Source organism: Pseudopodoces humilis, chromosome 6, assembly GCF_049639895.1.
Source record: "Pseudopodoces humilis isolate 2021_Gansu_Grassland_sample_001 chromosome 6, ASM4963989v1, whole genome shotgun sequence".
Lineage (NCBI taxonomy): Eukaryota > Metazoa > Chordata > Aves > Passeriformes > Paridae > Pseudopodoces > Pseudopodoces humilis.
In genome coordinates, this window is record NC_142205.1 from 37190619 (window position 1) to 37213066 (window position 22448).

At 40.2% G+C, this 22448-nt stretch overlaps 2 protein-coding genes across 9 annotated transcripts in view; one reads left to right on the forward strand and one right to left on the reverse strand.

Annotated features, from left to right (window-relative positions):
• The first annotated feature begins 500 nt into the window (after positions 1–500).
• Positions 501–19930, forward strand: HPF1 (histone PARylation factor 1). 3 transcript variants are annotated; one of them, XM_088056083.1, is made up of 9 exons: positions 501–569; positions 9887–10046; positions 11299–11485; positions 11975–12073; positions 13090–13240; positions 13969–14056; positions 14639–14811; positions 16108–16189; positions 16600–19930. In XM_088056083.1, the coding sequence occupies exons 1-9, from the start codon at positions 567–569 to the stop codon at positions 16920–16922; spliced, it is 1266 nt and encodes a 421-aa protein (XP_087912209.1). In that variant the 5' UTR covers positions 501–566; the 3' UTR covers positions 16923–19930. The 3 variants fall into 3 exon arrangements, with proteins under 3 accessions (XP_087912209.1, XP_087912208.1, XP_005517676.2); XM_088056082.1 differs by lacking the exon at positions 501–569 and adding an exon at positions 8748–8833; XM_005517619.3 differs by lacking the exons at positions 501–569; positions 16108–16189 and adding an exon at positions 8748–8833 and having other exon boundaries at positions 16600–16867.
• CLCN3 (Cl-/H+ antiporter 3) overlaps positions 18813–22448 on the reverse strand; it is a 62868-nt gene continuing 59232 nt past the window's right edge. For all 6 annotated transcript variants that reach the window (XM_088056080.1, XM_088056081.1, XM_005517616.3 and 3 more), the window contains one exon: positions 18813–21919. In XM_088056080.1, coding sequence (XP_087912206.1) covers positions 21761–21919 — 159 coding nt within the window. In that variant the 3' untranslated portion in view covers positions 18813–21760. The remainder of the gene's footprint in view (positions 21920–22448) is intronic.

Here is a 22448-nt window from a genome sequence, read left to right on the forward strand (position 1 = left end):
TTAATGTAAGAAGTTTTGCTATCCGTTTAACCCAGCCTTGCCACTGTAACAAAACAAAACCAAAGAGTTGTAACTCCCATAGAAATGAATGCATTTTCTGTGATGAGGTCCCTGCCTAGCTTCCTCCTTTTCTTTTTCAGATGAACTTTTACACCTGTTATCTCTTCTGATAGGCAACAAATGGGAGAGAAAGTAAGTTTAAAAAAAAAAAATTGAATTAAGGGAAAAGGTAAGAAATCACACAGGTGAAAAGCAGTTAGGTTGAGATGTGTTGTGTTTTGTGTGTTACTACAAATGCTTTAAGCTATGTTCTACTAAACAATCCAAAACCTTAAGATTTTTTTGCATTTAGATCTGTTGAGAACTGGGACCAGAAAAACAGGAGTTAAATGGCCAGGAAGCAGGTACAGCTGAGACCCTCTAATCCAACAGCCAGTACTGATACCTTGGTGAGAGCATACTATATAAGAGAACAAGCTGCCTGGTAAGAGAGGATACAGCTTTTTTCATAGAGTAACAGCTTTTTGACCTACTTTGGGTTTGTGGAGGGTTCTTTGTGACCTGCAATGGTAAGAATTTTTATTGGGAGTTGTTTGTTTTCTTAATCTGCTGGCACGTGTAATTTAATAAGAGGGTTTTATTCCCTTTTGCTCTGAGAAAAGTAGAATAAGGAGCTTGTCTTACAATAGCTGGTGTATTTATCTTTTTGCTGAGAAAGCAACAACTGCTGATTAGCAGAGGTATTAGCTAAGTTGTTTTGAGATCAAGTACTATAAAGTATGTTAAAAAAAATGAATTGAATGTAAGGGAGCTAACTGGCAAGATCTGGGTTACTTGAAATTATTTGGCTCTAAGCATAACACAAAATTGTTAGTGCCCTGAGGCATCTTGTATTTAGTGATCCTAAACTTAGAATATATTTTTACATAGAACAGGCAATTATCAAGTTGTTCTCTTGTGTAAATATAGAATAACAGGTAAAGGGGATGAAGAGAGACACTGTCCTATAATTTTTCACCAATGCAACACAAACATTCTTCTGCTGTTTGTTGAAAAAGGTGGCATTGTAAACTGAAGACAGTTGTTAGTCTCTAAACTGGAAAATTGATCTCCCTGGATGTGGAGATTTGCATCTGTGTAGTCCTGCATGAGCTTCTGGATGACTTTGACTTTTTGTGTGGTACTGTTGTTTAGGGTTTGTTTTGTTTTTTGTTGGTGGGTTGTTTTCTGTTTTGGTTTTCTTGTTGTTGTTGGGTTGGTTTTTTTGTGTTGTTGGCTGGGGATGTTTTTTAAGACCTTTTCTTGTTTTGGTGTATTCAGGATTTTTTTTTGAAGGAGGTATGTGATATTTTTTTTAAAGCCATCTTGGCTAGCCGGTACTACTGACTGTTACCTGAGGAGTCCCTAGGAGGGGTGCCATATGAACTCACAAGACAGACGCAGCATCTGTGTATTTTGGTCAGTATATTATGAAAAAAAGAGTGCTTAAAGCTTGGATTGTGCTGCTAACTAAGTTAGTGGCATATAAAGCTGTCAGACTACTGTAAGTAGGTGATCAAATGCAGTTTCATTATACTCAAGAATATCCCTAAGAGCTGTGAGCATTTGTGGCTTGTGAAAAGTAGTGTATCTCAACAGAGACAAAGCTTAAACTTACTAAATCTCAACAGGGAGCAGTGATGATGCTAAAGACAAAATCCTACTGTGAAAGAAATACTCATTACTTTTCGGGGCTATTAAGTAAGCTCCTTGAAGTTGAGGAAGCATGTCAGGCTTATCCTGTGGTGTGAAATGTCTTCTGGACATATTGTATTTGCAGCTTCCCAGTGGAATCCGTCCTATTTGTGTTACTGCACTAAGAGCAGATTCAGCTCTGTGAAAGGAGCAGAAAGCCCAAGACTACAGCATCAAGGGGAAATGCCAGGCTCTGCCTTCTCCCACCACCATCCCAGTGAGCAAAAGGTTTCCCAATACAGAGCATAAGCCTGCCTTAGCCAGAGTCATTGTCTTTTCATATGCTCTGCTCATGGGCCAGGGCTTTAGACAGATTTTCCTGCTGTGGCACTTGTTTATGGTAGCTTATAGTAAAGAGGCAGATGAAAGGTGGATGAGATCACAGAAAACAGAGTAGGATGTTTCCTCAGTGCTCCCTATGTTGTACAATGGCATGGCATAGCAGTTCCAGGTGGGCATCACAGCTGACTAGTTCCAGACTGGAAAGAGTAGAGCTGTGGCAGCTTCAGTGCTGTACCTGAATTAATTAGTCATGCTTATAGACAGAAAGGGTAACTTATTTGGGAACAGACTGTGCTAATGCTACACAGCCCTAGGCACTGAAGCTGTTAGCTGGGAATGGCATGGTGAGAATATGTGGTATTTTGTGTTACTAGCAAGTTTACTGTACTGCTACACTAGAAGCCATATGGAGTGGAAACATCTGAGCAGGTCTGAGGGAAGAATTTTAAATATGAACACAAGTCCAAAGTTGATGTTATACTTTAGTATTGCCTTTAAGACTTACATTAAACCCAGTTTTTGTTCCTTTTAATGCTTTGTGGTAGCCAGAGTGCCCAGAAAAATACAAAAAGAAAGGCTTCTTACAGAAGATGCTAAATGTAATCGGACTGTTTACCCTAAACCATATACTCAATCCTCACGTTTAGAGAATCTCACAGCAATGATGGCTACAAAAGTTATGATTTGCAAATGGTTTATTGGAAAATGTAGACTACTGCCCCTTAGAATGTTAAAGCACAAAACCGAATTTACCCTGCCCCTGAAGAATCTTGCCTGTCAGTTATAGCCAGCAATTCCGTGTCTCTCAGAAAATAGAAATATGATCAATTCTCCTAACAGAGCTGCTGAGTTCCTGACTCACTCCTAAGCCAGAGTGACTCAGAGCCACAATTTTCTAACTCCTCACCACATTATTTGTCGGGGGAGGAAGCCAAAGCATATGTACTACCTAAAATGTTAATACCATCAGCCAGAACTTAGGGGGATGCATATTATTTCATTATTTGGATTGACTGTCACCCTAATATCCAGTTACAGCAGAATGTGCCTTGCTCTTGATGTGAGGAAACTGTTCCGTAAAAACAGGTTCCTGAGGTTCTGACACTGAAGACTGGGAGGTAGTGTGTACTAATATGAAAGACATGCTGGTCTTGGAGTTACTAACAGTAAAGCAATGTATGAAGGGTTTGTCTTGCTGATAAACATGTTTATCAAGTTATTCTTCTTGCATATCAGAAATATGAAACCTCACAGGGGCTATCTGCCAATTTTGATTTAAAATTACTTGCTGTTAGATTACTTTTATTTTTATGTATTAGACCAAAAACTTTTTCATTTATTGCCTCCAGTGGCACCAACTTGACTCGATAACCTTTGTTCCTCCTTACCTGTATGCAGTATTTTGTACATATGCAGGCAAGAGTTTTAAGTGAAAATTATAGATTAAGAGAATCAGAATACCTATATATGACAAAAAAACATAACCCCCAAAAAATACAGTACCTAGATTGCCTGGTTCAATGTATCCTGGCTCTAATAGTTGACTAGAAATAACTGGATTAGATTTACTACCTCTGTGGTTTACTTTCACAAGGGAAAACATTGTTTTGGATAGATATTCACATTAGCAGCCTTTTTATAGGAGTAGATCCTTACAGGAGAACTCCTAACTTCCTGGGATCATGCATTCAGATGAACTGTGCCTCACTGTGCTTCAAACATACACTGCTGTACTTCTAAGTAAACCAGGCAACTTATAACAGTATGTCTATGGCCATCTGTAAAACTTAACTAGTGCTTATGGCAAATGGTCCTACATAAATTGCACTTCTGTACAACCACAGGGATAACACGTAATTTCAATGCAGGATAGTGTAGATGTTCTGTGTTCCAAGCACTCATAATTTATGTGATCAGAATGGTTTCCCTGTATTCAAATTAGAGCAGAAAGAAAGGGTTTGGCTTGCAATAAAGTACTATTGCCACCATAAAATCACAGTCTACTGCTAGCTGCCAGATCTAAATAATAGTGGTTCAAATGCTGTATTATATATAAATTACAGCAGTATCAAGCTGTCGGTTTACACTCTTGTCAAGAGCAGTTATTGCAAGGCTCACGGAATTGGTGCCTAACTAATATAATTTATCTTCTAAAATATTTATCTAACTTTAACTCCTTCACAGAAAGACTACTGTGTATCTTTACCCATACTCCTTTTTAAACGTTCACAACACAAAGTATCCTGAAGCCTCTAGGCTGTCTCAGGAAATACATGACCTGCAATATCCTGATCAATTTTCTTCCAGTTATGATTTCCCCTCCACTCTGTGCTGTATTCTTTCATTTATCCTGGTGGATGGAGCCTTCCTTGCAGAATTGCAGGGGGAACTGGCAGGGATCCAGGACAACCTGTCGGCACAAGCAGCAGTGAGGTGATGAGTCAGCAGAGGCACTGTGTGTCTTTGCGCTTTGCTGCCGCACTGCTCACTCACAACCCTCCCGGACACAAGTCTTGGCTTTGACCTTGAAAAATCTCCACAGCTCCTGCTCATCCTTATGAGGGAGGATGTGTCCATCAGTGAACCTGAAAATGTGGAGCTGCCCTACAGAAGCTAATAATCCAAGGAAGAGAGGCTCTGTGTGATTTGAGGATTATGTCAGGCTTAACCTGAGAACAAGGCTGGCAATTTTGCAACGCAATTCATTAACGAGTCATATAAACTGCAGGGTTAAAGCTATTTTAAAATTGCATAATTTCACTGCATCTGTGCCACACTGCATTCAGCACATTCCCAACATGATAGATAGCTGCACACAGAAAATTCCAGCAGATGCTATATACACTGTGATTATATACAGTAAGACAAAATTATCTAGGTTTCAGAAATAAGATATTCACACTGAAAGGACACCAATGTGGCCAGTCATGTATTCAGGTATTTGTCTTCATTCTTCACACTGCTTTTTTAATAAGAAGAATTTAAATGGCTCCCTCTTGTGTCAAGAAAAATGCAGTATCAAGTTTGGCAAAAACTAGCTCTTGAGCAGTAATTACAATTTATCTATCTTTATACTGTAGAGTCTAGTTATCAGTATGGCATGTGACTGAGGAGACTGAACACAGGTATCCCTTGCTGCTCAGGTGCTCTTTGAAACTACCTGAAAGAAATACCATAAACAGTTACCTTTCAGCTGCATATGATGGTTAGGAAAAATAGTTTGTGAACCGTATGCATTGCATCTCATCTAATTTGCTAATAAGGTCTAGACTAGATAGATATCTTGTATTGGAGATCCTTGTCCTTAAAGATCTGTAACATCTCAGCACAGAATATGTGGTTTAGCGTAGCTTAATTTATTTCTAGTGTTTTTCACAGGTGAGCAAATCTTCATCTTTTAAGGGGTAGAAAGAAAGCAAAGAACTCTGATGGAAAGCTCTGAGCATGCAAGAGTCAGTGAATAGCAGTGAGGAAGCAAAAAATCTGATTTCAGCAACCCTGCAAAAATTCTTTCCTTCTTTCTAGTACCTACTTGCTGATAAAGTTTTTGTTCTGGCTTTTGAATCACTAAAGCCTTCTTCACAATAATTAATACCCATAAAACTGAAATACAGAACTGAGTTTTTTTTTCCTCTGCATAGTACAGGGCATACTTTGCTAACTTTGGGTATTAAGTAATAATCTTGGAATAAACATAGAAGAGGAAAAACCTCAAGAGGCAAATAAAATGTGTGTGTGTGTGTACACAGGAAATATCTATAATACCTTTTGAGAAAGCAAGTCTGAAAAGGTTTGTTTCAAGGAAAAATACTTCAGTTCTGTGGTTTCCCAAAAAATCTCTTCCTGCATAGTTATGACTTAACAAAACCAAAACAACCTAAACAAAAATCAACTAGGCCCACTTCAGAGTGGGACTAATCATACTGATGACTGGAGAGGTTGATAAAGCTACTGTGCCGACAATTATCTTGAGATAATCTCAGTTTATCCTGATTCAGAAGTCTGGTGATACACACATAGGAGGCTATGTTTTCTAGCTTGAAGGGGAGGCTTTAAAATACCGTATTCTGAATTCTGCTGTAGTCCTTTATCCTTTGTAAAAAGTCTTTCCTGTTACAGCCTTACAGGTTGGTAACAGAATGAATGAAAATATGACTTCCAAGATCAAATTATATATGTTTTTCAAATCTAGGACTTTGTATCCTCTTCCAAATAATTTCTTCTTACTTTGCATACAGAGAGACTTACAACTTGTTCACAGAGAGGAAAAAATTATTATGGTGCACAGAACAATCATTCAGTATCTTACAGTTTCTTGTTTAAGGGTCTCTATAGTGGCACCCCATAATCTATTTCCATACTTCAGAGAAGAATTGATGAGAGTAGACTTAACTGAAGAGAAACTGAAAGTGTTTATTGAATCTAAAGTGTGTACTTAGGTACAAAACTGCTGTTTGGAAAAGACCTCATTAGCTGCCACCTGGGACTAGATACATCTAAACTGAAAAATACTCTATTTATCCAGCCATGCAAAGTTACTTTTCCAAACACAACTAACATCATGATCTTAATGGAACTGAGCTACCTGCCTCATACTCCAAACCTGACAGGACAGGATGAGGTAACTGGGCATTTCATTACTTTTTTTTTTTTTAGGCATTCATTCCAAAATTGTTTGGAAGGTACTTATAAAAAGATTGAGTTGCACTATATATGTACACACATAAAAGTTATTTTAAAAATCACATTTTTTTCTTAAATATGGTCAAACACTGATACGGTTGATTAATAATCTAGTGGCTGGGGTACCTGCCTGGAACAAGATTCTCAGATGAAGAGCACTTCATATCCTTCTCCCTGAGTTATGTGCTTTTTTTCTCTCCTGGGTTAATTCCAAACTGTGGACTGTTCTTGAAGAGAGGTGCTCTTGGGAGTCTTTAATAGCTTGTGTGGAGAAAAGAATAAAAAAAAATAGATTGATCAATAAAGTTAATGAGCTGTATTTTCAGTGCTAAGATCACCCCAAGTTAGGCTTTAGACACCTAGCACCAACATTAAGTCAGTGTAGGTGTATATTTCTAGTCAGTTTGCACTATTTCCAGTTTAAGTGTGCCTTGTGAGGTATTGGTGTATCTAAAATGGAGCCACTACAAATTTATTTGATGCTTACATCTGTTTCAATGCTATAATGCAAAATATTGTAAGAGGCAAAAGTCAATCTCTTTAGAGGTGGAAAACTTTGAAAAGCCATTGTTTTCTTCTTAACACAAAATAAAGGTAGATGCTTTCATGCTGACCTTATTTGTTTTTCCTTTGGGTGATATTTCCTCTAGCCTCCACTATGGCTAAGGTTTTATATACTAGAAATTGAGTGAGACTAATATTAGAAAGCATTTCCCAAAGAAACCTCAGGCCAGTACTCTTGACACCTTTCAGAAAGAAAATTAGGTTTGTGGCTTCTTAGTAAGCTTTTGTGCCTCATTTCGGCTTAACCTCAGGCAATGAAATGCAGATCCTTAAACAAGGTTTGGACATGCAATGTGATACTTCTTCCTTGTGTATGCAGGATTTTGGTAAGCAAACAGCGGGTATGCTGATTTAAACAATTTTTCCATCTGAGAGAAGAGACTGATGCAGACTTTGTTCTGCATCTGCATCATAGCAAATGTCACTATTTTATGTACAGGCAGTACCATCATCAGTAAGGACCATGTGTCCTGTGACTTGTGTCTAACTCTTAGAAGCGAATGCTCTAGCCTGACTTAACATCATTGAGCTTTTGTGTGAGTCATACAGCTGTCAGGTGGTTGAAATGCACTGCAGCTTATTCCTAGACCTAAGCTTACAATATATACCACAGCAAATATTTACAGCCTTAACGGACTGCAGGATAAAAAAAAATCTCGCGGTATTTATTTATGCCATACATAAATATCTTTCTGGTAGGCACTGTGAGTTCACCTGTTCCTGTAGCTTAACTACATAATGTTTCTTTAAATAAACCCACTGCGATCTCGCTCACTGAAACAAAAAAGTGAAGGTTTGTACATAAACAACTTCTCCCTTCTGCCTCCTGTGCCGCTGGCTTTCCAGGCCCTCCCCTAAGCAAAGCGCTTGAGCGGTGTAAGCGGATGTTGCATAATGTGATTATGGGCTGCTCCAAACCGAGGAACGTGTCCCACTTGCGGCATGTTACACACGGCTGCCTCTGTTCTTTCGTTGAACAGAAGCTGTGATGCTGCTTTTATATTCCTGGCAGCTGTCAATTGCTAAAGCAGAAGATTAGGGAAATGGGGCTTTTTTTCTTTTTTTTTGGTACTGAAAACCTGTATTGCTCCCTCCCTCTTATGCCTTCAGCTCTGAAGGAGATGATTATTTCCTCTGTCTGATCCCAAAACACCACTGTAACTCACATTACAGTAATTTGCGCGTATATGTAAGCAGGATTTTAAAAAATTCAGCCTCGAAAGCGTATGTACGCGGCGTATCTACCGCGGAGGGAACATGGCGGTGAGGTCCCGACTCGTCTCCAGCACCAGCCGCATTCGCCATCAGGGGTGAACTACGCTCCCTCTCGCTCCTCATCGCCGCCCCCTGGGTGGCCGCTGTGGCGGGGGCGCCACAGCCGGGGCTGCCGGCGGCCCTGGCCCTTCAGACCCCCTCACATTCCCGGCCCCTCAGAGCCCCTCGCGGCGGGGCTGCGCAGGCGCGGCGCGCGCTGTGTCGCGGCGGGCGCGCGGGATGCGAGCGGCGGGAGCGCATGGCAGGTGGCGGGAAGCGGAGGCCGCGCGGCGCGGCGGGACCGGCCGGAGAGCAGGTGGGGCGGGGGGCGGCGGGGCAGCCGCCTCCAAGGGCCGCGGGCCTGCATCGGCGCGGGTGCCTCGTGGCGCGTGTCGGTCTTCTGTCTCCTTGCCACTCGTGCTGTTTTGCTCCGTGGTTTTGTGGGGGGAGTCACAGGGCCCCGCGTTCCCCTGCACGGCAGCCGCTGCTCCAGGCGGGCGCCTAGCGGGGACCGCCGGGCTGTAGGTGCGCTGGGCCCAGCGGCCGCAGCATCATCCCGGCGGGACTGCGCTGGGAACGGGACACGCGCCGTGACCCGGCTTGTCTGGCGGCGGCCCTGCTTCAGAGATGAAGTATCCGCCGCATTGCCCTCTCTTAAGAACAAGAAAGAAACCTTAGGGATTCCTACCAAATCATGGAGCCTTATGTGGGAATGGGGTGGTTGAGGCTACAGCCCCAGTAGTGTGCCCGTATGGATAATTTCCTAGCCTGCTTCAGTTCACGTTACATCATTTTTAAAAGCAACTTCACCTTTAAAATGCTTATAAAATGCTGCACTGAAAACTGCAATAATCGTGATGTTGGATAGCACAGTAGCTAAAACAGTAGAGACCAGAGGATTTTCGCTGTATTATTTAATTTGAGGTGACAAAATACAATTCCTACTTTCAGCTGTCTGTAAAACACATAAACATGCTGTATGCAGTCTGCAGTGTGATTGGAAATGGTCATTTTAAAACAGTGCAGAATTAGATTGAACTTTAAAATTGCTTGCTCCTTTGCTTAATTAACTAACAAAAGTGCTTCTGTTGATTATATTGACCCATTAATATCAAAGTAGCAGTTTGCTACTTCAGACGTTTTTAGTACATTTGTCAGACTGAACTTTTAATGGGTTCTGTCCAAAACAGATGTTCTAGGCTGTATGTATGCTGCTCTAACTAACAATCATCCCCTAATGGATCTAATCCTTGTTCTTCCATTAATATAAAAGCTTGGTAGAATCCTTTGGAAGAGTCGACAGAAAGCAACTAAATTAACTGTTTTGGGTTTTTTTGTGTGGTTTTGTTTTGTTTTTTTTAATCTACAGAGTGAAAAAAATGGAGCTGTCAAGAAGAGGAGATCAAATCAGGCAGATAATCCTGATAGTCTGTGCCAAGAAGCAGAAACATGCTATCGGCTTAGACTGCCTGAGGACTTCTACCAGTTTTGGAAGTTTTGTGAGGAACTAGATCCTGAGAAACCAAGTGGTAAGGTTTTAAATTTTGCCTCTTCTAACTTTCATTCCCAAAAGCAGCCTGAAGGCAGGCAAACTGGAGGTGGTCAGATGCATTTTAATGAAGCTTCAGTTTTTCAGTTGAGGTGGAGGATGTTTACATGAATGTAAACTAAAACACTGGCTATGATCACCAGGATGTACGCTTCAGGCTTTCTATAATGTAACTACTGAAGTTGTGCAACGTAAAAGGGACTAAATGTGGTCTAAATCTGCCTTTCTTGCAGATGCATTGAAAATGTTTTGTAAGGAACTTAAGTTTCCTTATGTATCATGGTTTAATCCCAGTCAGCAGCTGAGCACTACACAGGCACTTGCTCACTCCCCCGTGGTGAGACAGGAGAATCAAAAGGGTGAAAGTGAGGAAACGTGTGGTTTGAGCTGAAGACAATTTAATAGGGAAAGCAAAAGCCAAAAGCAAAGCAAAACAAGGCATTAATTCACCACCTCCCATGTGCAGGCAGGTGTTCAGCCATCTCCAAGAAAGCAGGTCTTTGTCATGCTGAGCCATATGCTATGGAATATCCCTTTGGTCAGTTGGTATCAGCTGTCCCAGCTGCATCCCTGCTTAGCTTCTTGTGCACCTACAGCCTCCTTGCTGGTGGAATGAGGTTGAAAAGACTTTCTTAGTGTAAGCACTACTAAATCTGGATTTCAACCTCTTCAAGTTTGTTATATAACAGAATGTGTCATCTCTGTGTGCTCTAGAAATGACAGTATCTTTCAGTCATAGAATGATTTGGGTTGGAAGGGACCTTTAAAGGTGATCTAGTTGAACTCCCTAGAGTGAGCAGGGACATCTTCAACAGAGCCAGGTTGCTTAGAGTTGAGTCCAACCCAGCCTTAAATGTTTCTAGGTTATCCACCATACCTCTGGGCAGCCTATTCCGGTGTTTTACCCCCTGCATCGTAATGCGTTTTTTTCTTACATTTAGTCTGAATCTACCCTGTTTTAGTTAAAACCCATCACCACTTGTCTGCTTGCTACAGGTCCTGCTAAAATCTTTGTCCTTACCTTCGATACCTAAAGTGCTGATAGGCTGCAGTGATTAGCAGCCTAATCAAGAGTGATAGCTCTTGATTGTAAGCTATGTGGAAAAAGCAATGTCTTAGCTTTCCTTGGCTAGTGAATAGTGTTTGACTGAATTTATGGAAACTTTTGATACCTGAGCAACACTGGAACTTCCCGATCTAGACATGCACCTGATTCATGGTTTTCTTTTTAGATGCACTTGTGTCAAGTGTTGGACTTAAGCTGGTTGGACCATATGATATTCTTGCTGGAAAACACAAAAAAGCAAAATCAACAGATGTGAACTTCAATCTTCATTGGAGATTCTTCTATGATCCCCCAGAATTTCAGACTATACTTGTTGGGGATAGCAGAACACAGTATCACATGGGATATTTCAGGTATTTTATTTCCTGCGTGCTCTTACTCCACTACAACTATGCATGGCTTTTTTCCTCTTTTTCCGTGAAACATAACTTGTGCACCGTGAGCAAACAAGAATCTTTCCTTTTTGTACTAGGATATTGAAACATGGCTTTATCTTTTTATTAAAAGAGATTGCAGGACCTGGAGCTGAAGACAAGATTTAAATATTTATTAATCTACCTCTTCCAGCCGTCCAGAGCACCTTCGCTCACTAATCTTTAACTTTTGCCATGGTACTGGGAAGAAAATCAAATTACCAGAAGGGAATATGTGTTCGCTCTGGATGTGTGGATGCAAGCTCTTTTCAAGGCTTGCTGTAAGATATTAGAGCTTTAGATCTAAGGGTATTTCTTGATAGTTTCTGAAGGAGATGACAGCATGGTGAGGAGGCAAATTTAGTTTTACTTTGAAATAGGAGAAATGGACACAGCTTGACTATTTTGTGTGTACTTTTTCATCAATAGGGATGTGCCAGATGAGCTCCCAGTGTGGGTTGGTGCAAATGAAGCTAAGAAGGGTTGTGTGATTTCACAAGTTGGTGATAATGTCTTTGCTGCAGTCAAGTAAGGTTCATATTTACTTTTATTTATAAAGAACAGAATAGAGAGAAATTGTTAATAGGGATGTGGAATAATGCAGCTAACTTATTTTATGTCTTTCTTAAGAAACCCTCACTTATTTTCTGCCCTGCTGGCAAGTTTTAAGACTCTCACAAAAGCCTTTGTGTAGGCATTTTGATGGTGTTTACCATTCAGAACTAAAATAGATAAGTGTTAATTATGTCATTCCTTAAAAATACTGGCAGTGACAGGCTCTAAATTGGAAAAAAATATCCACTGGGTATGTTAAAATAATTTTGTAAGTAGAGAAAGGGCATCTCAAACAGCGAAGGAAACCTGAGTATCATAGTAGATGAATAGCATCTGGCTCTTGTTCTTGCCTACATAAAAATACATTATTTTTGTATATAATATCTACAGGAAGTACCATTTCTGCCCTGTGGCAGGATAACACTGACGTGGATGTGTAGTTCAGTCTGATTCATGGAGCTTTACATGTTCCAGTGTCAGGAATGTAAACAACTGATCTCATCCCTGCCAGTTAAAAATGGAAAGCTCTCTAAGGACAGACACGTGTCAGTCAGTGAAAGTAGACTGAAGAATGGTTTCTGCAAAAGAACCCTTGCGCAGTGCAGAGTTAAACAAGGACATGTGTTTCGAAAGCTTCCACGGGGAAGCTCATAAATATGTATTTGTGTGCATGATTTGGATGACAAATGGTGTATATGGCATGGACACAGCAACTGAATCCTTAAGATAGAAAGATGAGCAGTTACTGAGGCTGAGAGAACCTTCAGCACCTGCAGATTGCATAAACTAGACTGTAATGCAGGTACAGATAAGAAAAGCCCAAGTACTAGCTGTGCCAAACTATTTTCTTTCCTCTTCTTAAGAAGCTTACATTTCCCAGTCTCTGTAAAAATATATGCAAGACTGCTAATCTTTGTTGTTAAGGTCTAGAAATTTAATGTTTAAAATGCTATTTTTTTTTTTTCTTGACATATTCCATCTGTTTGCAGATTATTTTTGTCAAAAAAACTTAAGGAAGTGGCTGATAAAAAGAAAAGTGCTGTTTTGAAAGACATAGATGAAAAGCTAACAAGAACAGCAAAGGAACTGGGTTATTCTCTGGAACAAAAAACCCTGAAGATGAAACAGAGAGATAAGAAAGTATGACTTTCCTCATCTACTGTGAAGAACTAAGTTCTGTTAAAATTTTTTTCATTTCTTCCTGTTTGTGTTTTTTTTCATCCTTCTAGTAAGTAAGGATGCTTCATTAGGAATTTCCAGAGGTAATCAGCTCTCTATAAAACTTGAAGAGAGGGAAGATTACTACATGTGTGTTCCAAATAATAGGATTTAATAAAAACACTTTACTCTTGTAAATCATAACTTGGCATTCAGTTAAAAACAAAACAAAAAGAACAAGCCACCATAAAAAAAACAACCCAGTAAGCACAATAGTCTAAAAAGTGAAACAAATAGAGGGCATGGAGAAAACTGCTTTAAATGTAAGATTGTTCTAAATAGTTGAGTTGGACCTGTTAGAAACGGGATGCTAAGGATGATAATAACAGGTTTTTGCATACCTCTCAAAAATAATTACAGTAGGAGGAGACTAAACAAATGCAAAACAAACTTGTGCAATGCAGCACAAATGACTACAAGGCTTCCTAGATTTCAGAATTTGACTGGAAGTGGATTTTCCAGTTATTTCAAACTTCAATACTTGAAATTAACTGCAGTATAATTTGGAACTAAGTTGATGTCCTACAGCTGGGACACCATATTAGGTTTGACCACCAGCAGTCAGGTGTTAGTGTTTAATGAGATGAGTTATTTTTTGGTCACAGTAGTGTCTTACGGTGCTGTGTTCCATTTTCTGTCTCTTTATTCAGGTGGTGACCAAAGCATTTCATGGAGCAGGCCTAGTCGTTCCTGTAGACAAAAATGATGTTGGATACAGAGAACTTCCTGAAACAAATGGTAAGTATCTTGTTTACTATTCTGCTTTTTGAAGTAAATAACCCTCAGTAAAAACCAAACTGCATTCATATATTCTCCTTTAAAAATTTGAGTGGTGGGAGTAAAACATAGAAGTCTTAACTTGACCTCAAAGTACTGTCTTTAAAGGAACCAGATGAGATTTAATGAAACATGCGAAAACTGAGAAAAGAATGCCTCAAGTAGTAGTTCAGATGACCTTTCCTTTTGTATTGTCAAAGCCATGCAGGAAGTAGATCCAAAAAGCTGATCTGCATCCTGGGATGTGTGGGTTTATTTCTTATCCACCCTCTTCTCCCAATATCATTTTAACCAGATTCAGTTCCTTGATGCAATTTTATCACACAAATGCTTGTCTGCCTTTGTGAGGAACTGAGAGGGATTTGCGTGGGGCAAGAAGAAGCTTCCAAGGAAAGGGGGAAGCTTCACCAGCAGTTCAGGGTGTGCCCACTTACCTTACATGTAAGCATGACACATGGGGTATAGTTTTGCCACAGAATACTCTGTGCAATATTAAATTTATTTATACATCTAAATATCTGATTTTGGGGTTTTTTTTTGCAGCTAATCTTAAAAAAATTTGCAAGGCCATTGTTGATGCTCCGACTGATGAGGAGAGGGTGAAAGCCTTTGCACCCATTCAAGAAATGCTGACCTTTGTTCAGTTTGCTAATGATGAATGTGACTATGGAATGGGGTACGAGCTGGGCATGGACCTGTTTTGCTATGGATCACATGTGAGTACTACAGCAATCATACTTCACAAAATTATGCATTATTTTATACGTGGGCTAGAAGTTGTTCTGCTGTAAATTCACTGTCCCTAGGAATCGTAGAAGTCTACAATAATATTCTTAATTCATGAAGACTGTTAGAAAGTCACACAACATGATTCCACGTTGTATTTAAAACTGTGTGTATGAAAGCCCAGTCCCACAATCCAGAAGTGGAGTGTAAAGTGCCTGATCCAGATGCACCGAATAGCTGGAGTCCCCTGTCTCCAGCTGCTTGTGTAGGCACCCATGTTCAACCAGATGAAGAAACAGCCTGATGTTTTGTAGTAACCCCAGGTGGAAGAACATGAACCCAAGTCAGCTGCCTGGCTGTACTCCATAGGGCACCTCCCACCTGGAGTTTCTTCCCTAGTTCTCTGCTAATAGTGAATATCATCCATAAGGGGATTTAATGGCACTTATTACATATTAAAATTATACTTAATGCTTTTTGTTCTGTATTGGATACTGGCCTGTTGATGGAAAAGGGTCATGGCTGTAATTAGTCCATGGCTAAAAATAGCACATGAAGTTTCAGCATCAACCTAATAGGAATGGATTGTCATAGAAACACTCCCGCAAAACACCTGCTCTAGCAAAACTAGTATTGGCTAAGTGGTGCTTCAGAGTATCATGGGAAAGATAAGCTTTTCAATACTAAATGTTGGTTCAAAGGAGCTGTGCTAAGCACTGGTTAAAATATTTAGCCGTTGAAATGTATGAATACTGACTGCTCTTGCCATACACTGTTACATTATCAATGTGTTTCTTAGATTTCATGCCCTTCTCTTTTAAGTTCCATACAGCATCTGAAAATGTGTGGTATATTCCTTTGATATCCTGTTCGTTTGGAACCCCTCTTTCAGAGACTAGGCTGCTTCAGCTGCTTAAATCCTTTCTGCAACTGGAAGGGCAGTAAAGAAACAGTTCTTCCCATTTTTGAGTAGGTGGAGGCAAATACTCATCTTCCACTCTTTGCGCCTCTCTGCACATGAGAGTAACTACTTAAAAAGTCCTGCAGTGAAAAATCGTGTTTACAGTATGGTCATGTATCTGTTTTATGCTGCAGCTTGAAACTCCTGTAACTGCTTTTTTCTAGAATTAGAAACCTATTTTCTAGAATTAGAAACATTCATCTTGTAAAAGAAACAGTGGTTTCACACATAAGTTTTGCTCAGTTAGGTCCTTGCCTGTCTTAGAGCTCCAACTTGGAGCTGTTTTCCAGTTCTGACTGGAGCTTTCCTGTCCCTTTTCTTACAGAGCCAGAGAAACACTGACACTGGCCAAGACGTAGAAAAGAACTTGAATCTTCTCTCCTTGGAGAGATACAGTGGACTTACATGTACAATAATGATTGCAAGTTCGAAATATGCTCTGATGTTTATACATTTAAAGTGCTTAAATAGTTACTCTTAAGTACCCTCAAACTGTGGGTTGGGGTGGGATGAGACATGGGACTGTGACAGGATAGGGGACTTGACCTGCAGGCTTCCTCTTTCGGTGCTGTGGTGAGTGGAGCCATCATCTCTTGCACTGCTAACACTCGATTTCTCTCTCACTGCGGCAGCTCGGGCACCCCTGTGTGCCCTTGCTGTGGCTGTCACAGGTGTATCATGCGGATGTGCTTAGACATTTTGGGAGGGCTTGAAGGGCGCAGTGTGAATGGGGCGGAGCCAGGAGGTGGGGCTGCTCCTGGAATTAACAAAGCCACTGAGGCCGAGGGCGGCTCTTGTTTTCCCTTCTCTCCTACAGTACTTCCACAAGACGGTGGGCCAGCTGCTGCCCCTGGCTTACACCCTGCTGAAGAGGAACCTCTTTGCCGAAATCATCGAGCAGCACCTGGGCAACCGGCGGGAGGAGGACCCGGATCAGCTGGTGCCCTGAGCCGGGCTCAGGGGCTGCAGCTGGGGGGGGCCCTGCACGCCTGGGAGCGGGCTCGTCTTTGTGTGTGTGTGTGTCTGTGCGTCTTTTTGTACTCGGTGGCGGTGTCCCCTGCGGTCAGTAAAGGTTTTCTAAGGAACACGCTGCTTCCCGGTGCTGGCTGCAGGTGGGCCCGGGACAGGGAGTGGGGCTGAGGCGCTGCGGGGCTGTGGCACTGCCCGGGAGGCACACCTGGGCCGGGGCTGGTGCTCTCAGGAAGCATGGTGAGGGCGGGCCCCTGTGCCTCGGTCACCACCTGCCTGTGCCATGGGCAAACGGAGCCACATGTCCCTGCTGCAGGTGATGGTTCTGCCCTTCTTCGTTTCCCTGGTTGGCTCCCACCCCTCAGGTAAAGCATTCCCTTACTGCAGCATTCCCCTGTGGCAGAGCACTGTCCCTGCTCCTACATTGCTGGAGCTGGCTCAAGTGGGAGGAAGGAAACTAATGCGATGAAAGAAATGCTAACTGATATTACAAGACAAATTAGGGAATTCCACTGCTTGTTGCTACCTTGCTAATCAGAAAAAGCCAGCTCCAGTTTTAAACATTGAAAAATTAAACCCAGGTGATTTTGTACAAGGTGCAAATTGTTTTCAAGGTCCTTACCCCCAGTTCTGTGTTCTTGTTATTGCACTTGAAGGTTTATTCTCAGGCAATTAATTAAAGTAACAGTCCAGAAGCAATGGAAAGTAACAATGGCTCTTACTCAACAGCCCTGCCACCATCCAGTGACTTGACTTCCACTGTAGCAATTCACATCAGTACTAACGACAGCAATGCTAATTATTACTGGTAAAGATTATAGACTACTAGTACCATGTTCAAATATAAGTCATTCCTACTCTTTTAAGCAAAGGATTGTCAGTTAAATGTTACTTTATGGTTTACTTTATGGTAAAGGGAGCATTGAAGGTACAATGTAGGTTAGAGTGCTGCGAAAGTGAGTTTCAAATGCGTAAGGTAATCACATGCCACACCTACTTGTGTAAATTTGACTTCACCCCTTTCATTCACCCTTTCACTCATTAAACTCATGGAATTAATGTTCCAATTATTCAAGCACAAACATACACTCATTCATAAGCCCAGAGTTTTGTTTTATACATGTTAAAAAAAAAAAAAAAGTACTTTCCATCTCATTCTCGTCTTTATGTTTCAAGTACAGGAGACCTTTATACTAATGCCCTGTAAATCATACAAGTACTAAAAAAGTAGAATCATAGAAAGTTTGCACTGCAGGGGACCTTAAGAATTCAGCTTTTTAACTGTTACTTTAATATGAACTTAGATCTGCAAAAATGAGGACCTGAGACTGGCCATCCATACTTGTGTATTAATTAATCCCTGATGGAGAAGGAAATCTGTTACAGTAGCTGCAAAATGACTGATGTGTGCTGTGTATCATGAAATGGGGACAGACTTTAGCAGGGCCTGTTGCACTAGGACAATGAGTAATGGTTTTTAACTAAAAAGAGTAGATTCAGACTAGCTAGGGGGAAGATATTTTTTATTATGAGTGGTGAAATACTCAAATGGATTGCCTGGAGGGGAGATACCATTCCTTGAAGCGTTCAGTGGATTGGACCCTGGGCAGCCTGATCTAGTGGAAGGTTTTCTTGCCCATGACAGGAGGGTTGGAACAAGGTGATCTTTAAGGTCCCTTCCAACCCAGGCCATTCTATGATGTGTACATCATCAACAGATGGCTTTTAGACAATAAAAGGATCATCCACTTTTAACTATATTAAATACAAGTATTTTGTTTTAATTCTATAATTAAATCAAAATCTTAGGTGAGGTATTTTTCTAAAATAAATATTTAAGGCAGATTGGTTTGATGGGGTTGATTTTGGCTATGCATTTGTAACCGGATACCAGGCAGTGCAAATACTGTATCTCCTAAACTCCATTCTTTTTGTCAAATCTTCTTACTAGTTTTGTATGTAAAATTCCTATATGTTAATTTTCTCTCAGGGAAAAGAAATGCAAAAATCAACACAAATCTTGTTTGTGAAAACAATGAGAAAACATGACAGAACAGTAAATGGTCATACAGAAGTTTTTAATGCTTGATTAAATCATCACAGTAATGAGAATTTTTACTGTAATGATATGCAGTTCTACCACACTATTATAAATAAAAACATTAAGATCAATATTAAATACAGCTCTAGGCAACATCACAGATTAACAAAGAATGCATTCTTCATGAGCCAGTATCTGAATGATTTAAAAAATAAAAAAAATGCTGACACTTTCCCATCCCATCCACCACCTTTTTTTTTTTCTTTTTAAATTAGTAGCTTGAGTAAGGCGCTGCAAGTTTCATGTTAGAAATTTTTTGTTGCACAGCACAGGCACACATACTTCATTAACAGAACCTCTACTGTATGTTTACCAGAAGACATTTTAAATGTCAACAGGGAAAGCTTAGCAGGTTAAGAAGGGTAAACAGATGCACAATTTATGTGCAGCACTCGGGATCCACACAGAAATGAAACACAGCAGGAGTGTAAACTGTATTTTAATTCAGACAGCAGTCTCTAGAATTAGAGTGCAAGTTAATACAGTACACACATCAGTGTTTTACAATAACATCAGACATGGCAGAGATTTCAAACTGATCTAAACTGATTTTTGTATGTGTAGTGAGTTTGTATTCTTCCACTGTAGAAAAAAAAAACAGAAATCAGTGTCACAGACAATTTCCAGAGCTGCCTTCTGTCAATGGGCCAAATCCTGCTCTTTTTGAAGTTTCCTCTTCTTCAGGCTTATGTAATGTTACAGAGCAAAATTTTAACAAGTAGCGCTGACTTCACATGGAAGAGTACAGCTGGTTGTTGCCATACTCCCATTTTTACATAGCCCAATTCCCTGTTTCATTTCCAAACCTGTTTTTAACACAGGGCCTGATCATTGTGATTCCCCTGGCACATTTCACTTTGTACTGGTTCCAGTTGCTGCTAGAGGCGAGATGATAAAATGTAGATGGCAGTTTTTCTACTAGGAAAAATCAGTTAAAATTTAACAGTGCACTTACTTAAGCACAGCCATATTTGTGCAGCTCACCAAAAGTGCCAGAATTTTGGTTCATTGTGTTATTGTACTTAAGAAAAAATCATAGTGAGTACTTTGTGAATAAAGATGTTTGAGGTAACTGTGATGAATGCCTTAGAGATATTGAAGGTTATTATGTTAGACTTTTAGTGTTTATATTCTTGCCATTTTTGCAGTCTTGTGAGCATAATTGTTAAAAGAGAGAAATTTTATCCAACCTCATATTACAAAACAGGATTTCTGTCAGCCAGGTTTCTTAATTTTTTTCCCTCCCTAATTTAGGCTTATAGCATATTGTAATTTTTTCTCTGCATGCAGTTCTGGTGATGGTGTGATAAAATGAATAGGAAACAAAACAATGTACTGTAAAGAAGTTAGGGGTCTGTCAGTTCACCTCCAAGTGTGTGTGTGTTGCTGCTGAATTTTAAAGTCCTGCCAAAGTTTCAAGTACTGGGTTCAATTCTGCCCTGCTGCTCAGGTGTGACTACATATAATTTACACCTTTATAAGCTTGGGAGAAAAGGAGAGTCAAAAGCAATCTAATAGCTGCTTTCTCCTTTTAAAACTTTAGTTTTAAAACCCTGCAGGTTTGTTTTTTTAATAAAATCCTAATATTACTGTTCCAGTTATCTGCTAGTAAAGAAAAAAGGAAATCCAAGGTAACGGCAGTGAAAGTTACATTTGAAAATGAGCTTTGTATGTATGTTGGATCGTAAAGAAGCCATTTTCTTGAAACCCTTCATCTAGTTGTAAACATTTGCTAATCCTCCACTACTTGCAGAGGATTATGAATTATTCTATAAAATCACATTAAAAAGGTAATTAGTTATGTGAGATATTAACTGATTCATATTTAATAGATTTTTTAAATCCATACAAATATAAATAAAGAATGGTAAAACTTCAAGAAAAATAATATACATTTAGTGCAAATTATGAGTTACATTTCTTCCTACCATGTCAGCAGAGGAACATCTTTTGTGGAGAAGAAAAAATAAAAATGACCATTCTCAAATTTTACAGGGGGAAAAAAATTCTCCAGTGTTGAAGCATGCATTTTTTTACCAGATACACGTATACAGAATTGTTCCAGCTCTTAAACTAGTAGAATAGCAGTATTTTTCCCTATACTGCACAACATTGGTATATATCATAGTGTGTTTGATAATACAAAAATTGCATAAGACCAGGTCACATTTTTGATATTTCCTGCAGCAAAACCAGTATTTTTCTTTTAAATACTGGTTTCATCTGGTTTTAGTTTTCTCATACCATGACAGCACAGGGATTGAAAGAAGTCTCACATGGTTCTCGCAGAGTATTACCTGTTCAATCTGGTTTTGTTGCAGTGGATCTGCACTGCCACAAGCATTTTGTGATGTACAAACTTACACATTTAATGGCACAAGAAAAACCTCCCTTCTTGTGGTCACACCTCAGTAACTCACAATACATCTCAATATGAGAAACAACTGCTTCAAAAGGGCACACCAATTTTAAAGTGACTTTGTTACGGCTCAGGAGAGAGAGAAATAAAGCTCTTCTGGAATGTAGAAAGGTGACGAGTAATAGTTAATACGTTTCATGAGTTAACACAACAGTTCTCAATGGTAAAAAGGGCAAGACCTGTCAGTCTCCACAAGATGGCTCAATTCAGAATGATCCCTCCAGAAACAGGGATTAATAACACATCTCTTCAATGCTGAAGTACCAGGCTGGGCTGGAGAATGGCACCACTTTGCACAGCTTACCTACTGCACTATCATGGCAGACCTGATGTCTCGGGACGCATCCAGTGCAGGACAGCAGCTCTCCCTTCCCACACTCCCATCAGCCTTCCTCCTCGCCACACACTCCCTCAGACTGACTCCTGATTGCCAGCAGCACTGCTATGTAAAAACCCAGCTCGTCTCTGATTTTAGAAGTTTCCCCCAGACTAAAGTGTTGTGCTATTCAACAAATGAACCTCCTCTTCCGTTTCCTCTCTCTCCTCAGCTATGGGTTTCAGTTGAACATTATGGAGGCGGGGTCTTGGTTTGCCGTCTGGGCCATATGACGGAGGATATCTTTTTTTGTTATAATGCCAAGGAGGCGCCTGAAAAGGATAAATGGAAGATTGATATTAATCCAAGCAGGAAAATAATGAAGTGGAACAAATCTGTAGCCAAGTCCTTTTTGTTGACAGGAATAGAGCAAAAGTAAACAGCCTGATTTTCTTATTTAAACAAGAAACATTTTATTTATCAAAATGTTGAGGAACCACCAGTTTGATAAAACACAGCAATGCTGAGACACCGTATCAGATGGTCTCTGACCGCTGTAGTCCATTTTAATGAAATACAAGTCATACAAGTGGAGCCCATTACAATTTTTATTTAACTTTTTGTTTCTACAAAAATCAAATTTTGATTAGCATATGCCAACAAAAAAGTAACAAAGAGGGACAAAGAAAAGAGAGATATGAAAGAGAAGTGATAGTGATCCCATTTCATAAGGGAGGCATGTTCCAACCTAGCTCTCAGAAGTGATCTACCGCTTGATGGCCCCATACCAAGCAAATCAAACTCCCCTCCTTTTTTAAACCAGAAGGATCCTTCCAGTCTGACACACTGGCTGGGATTGAA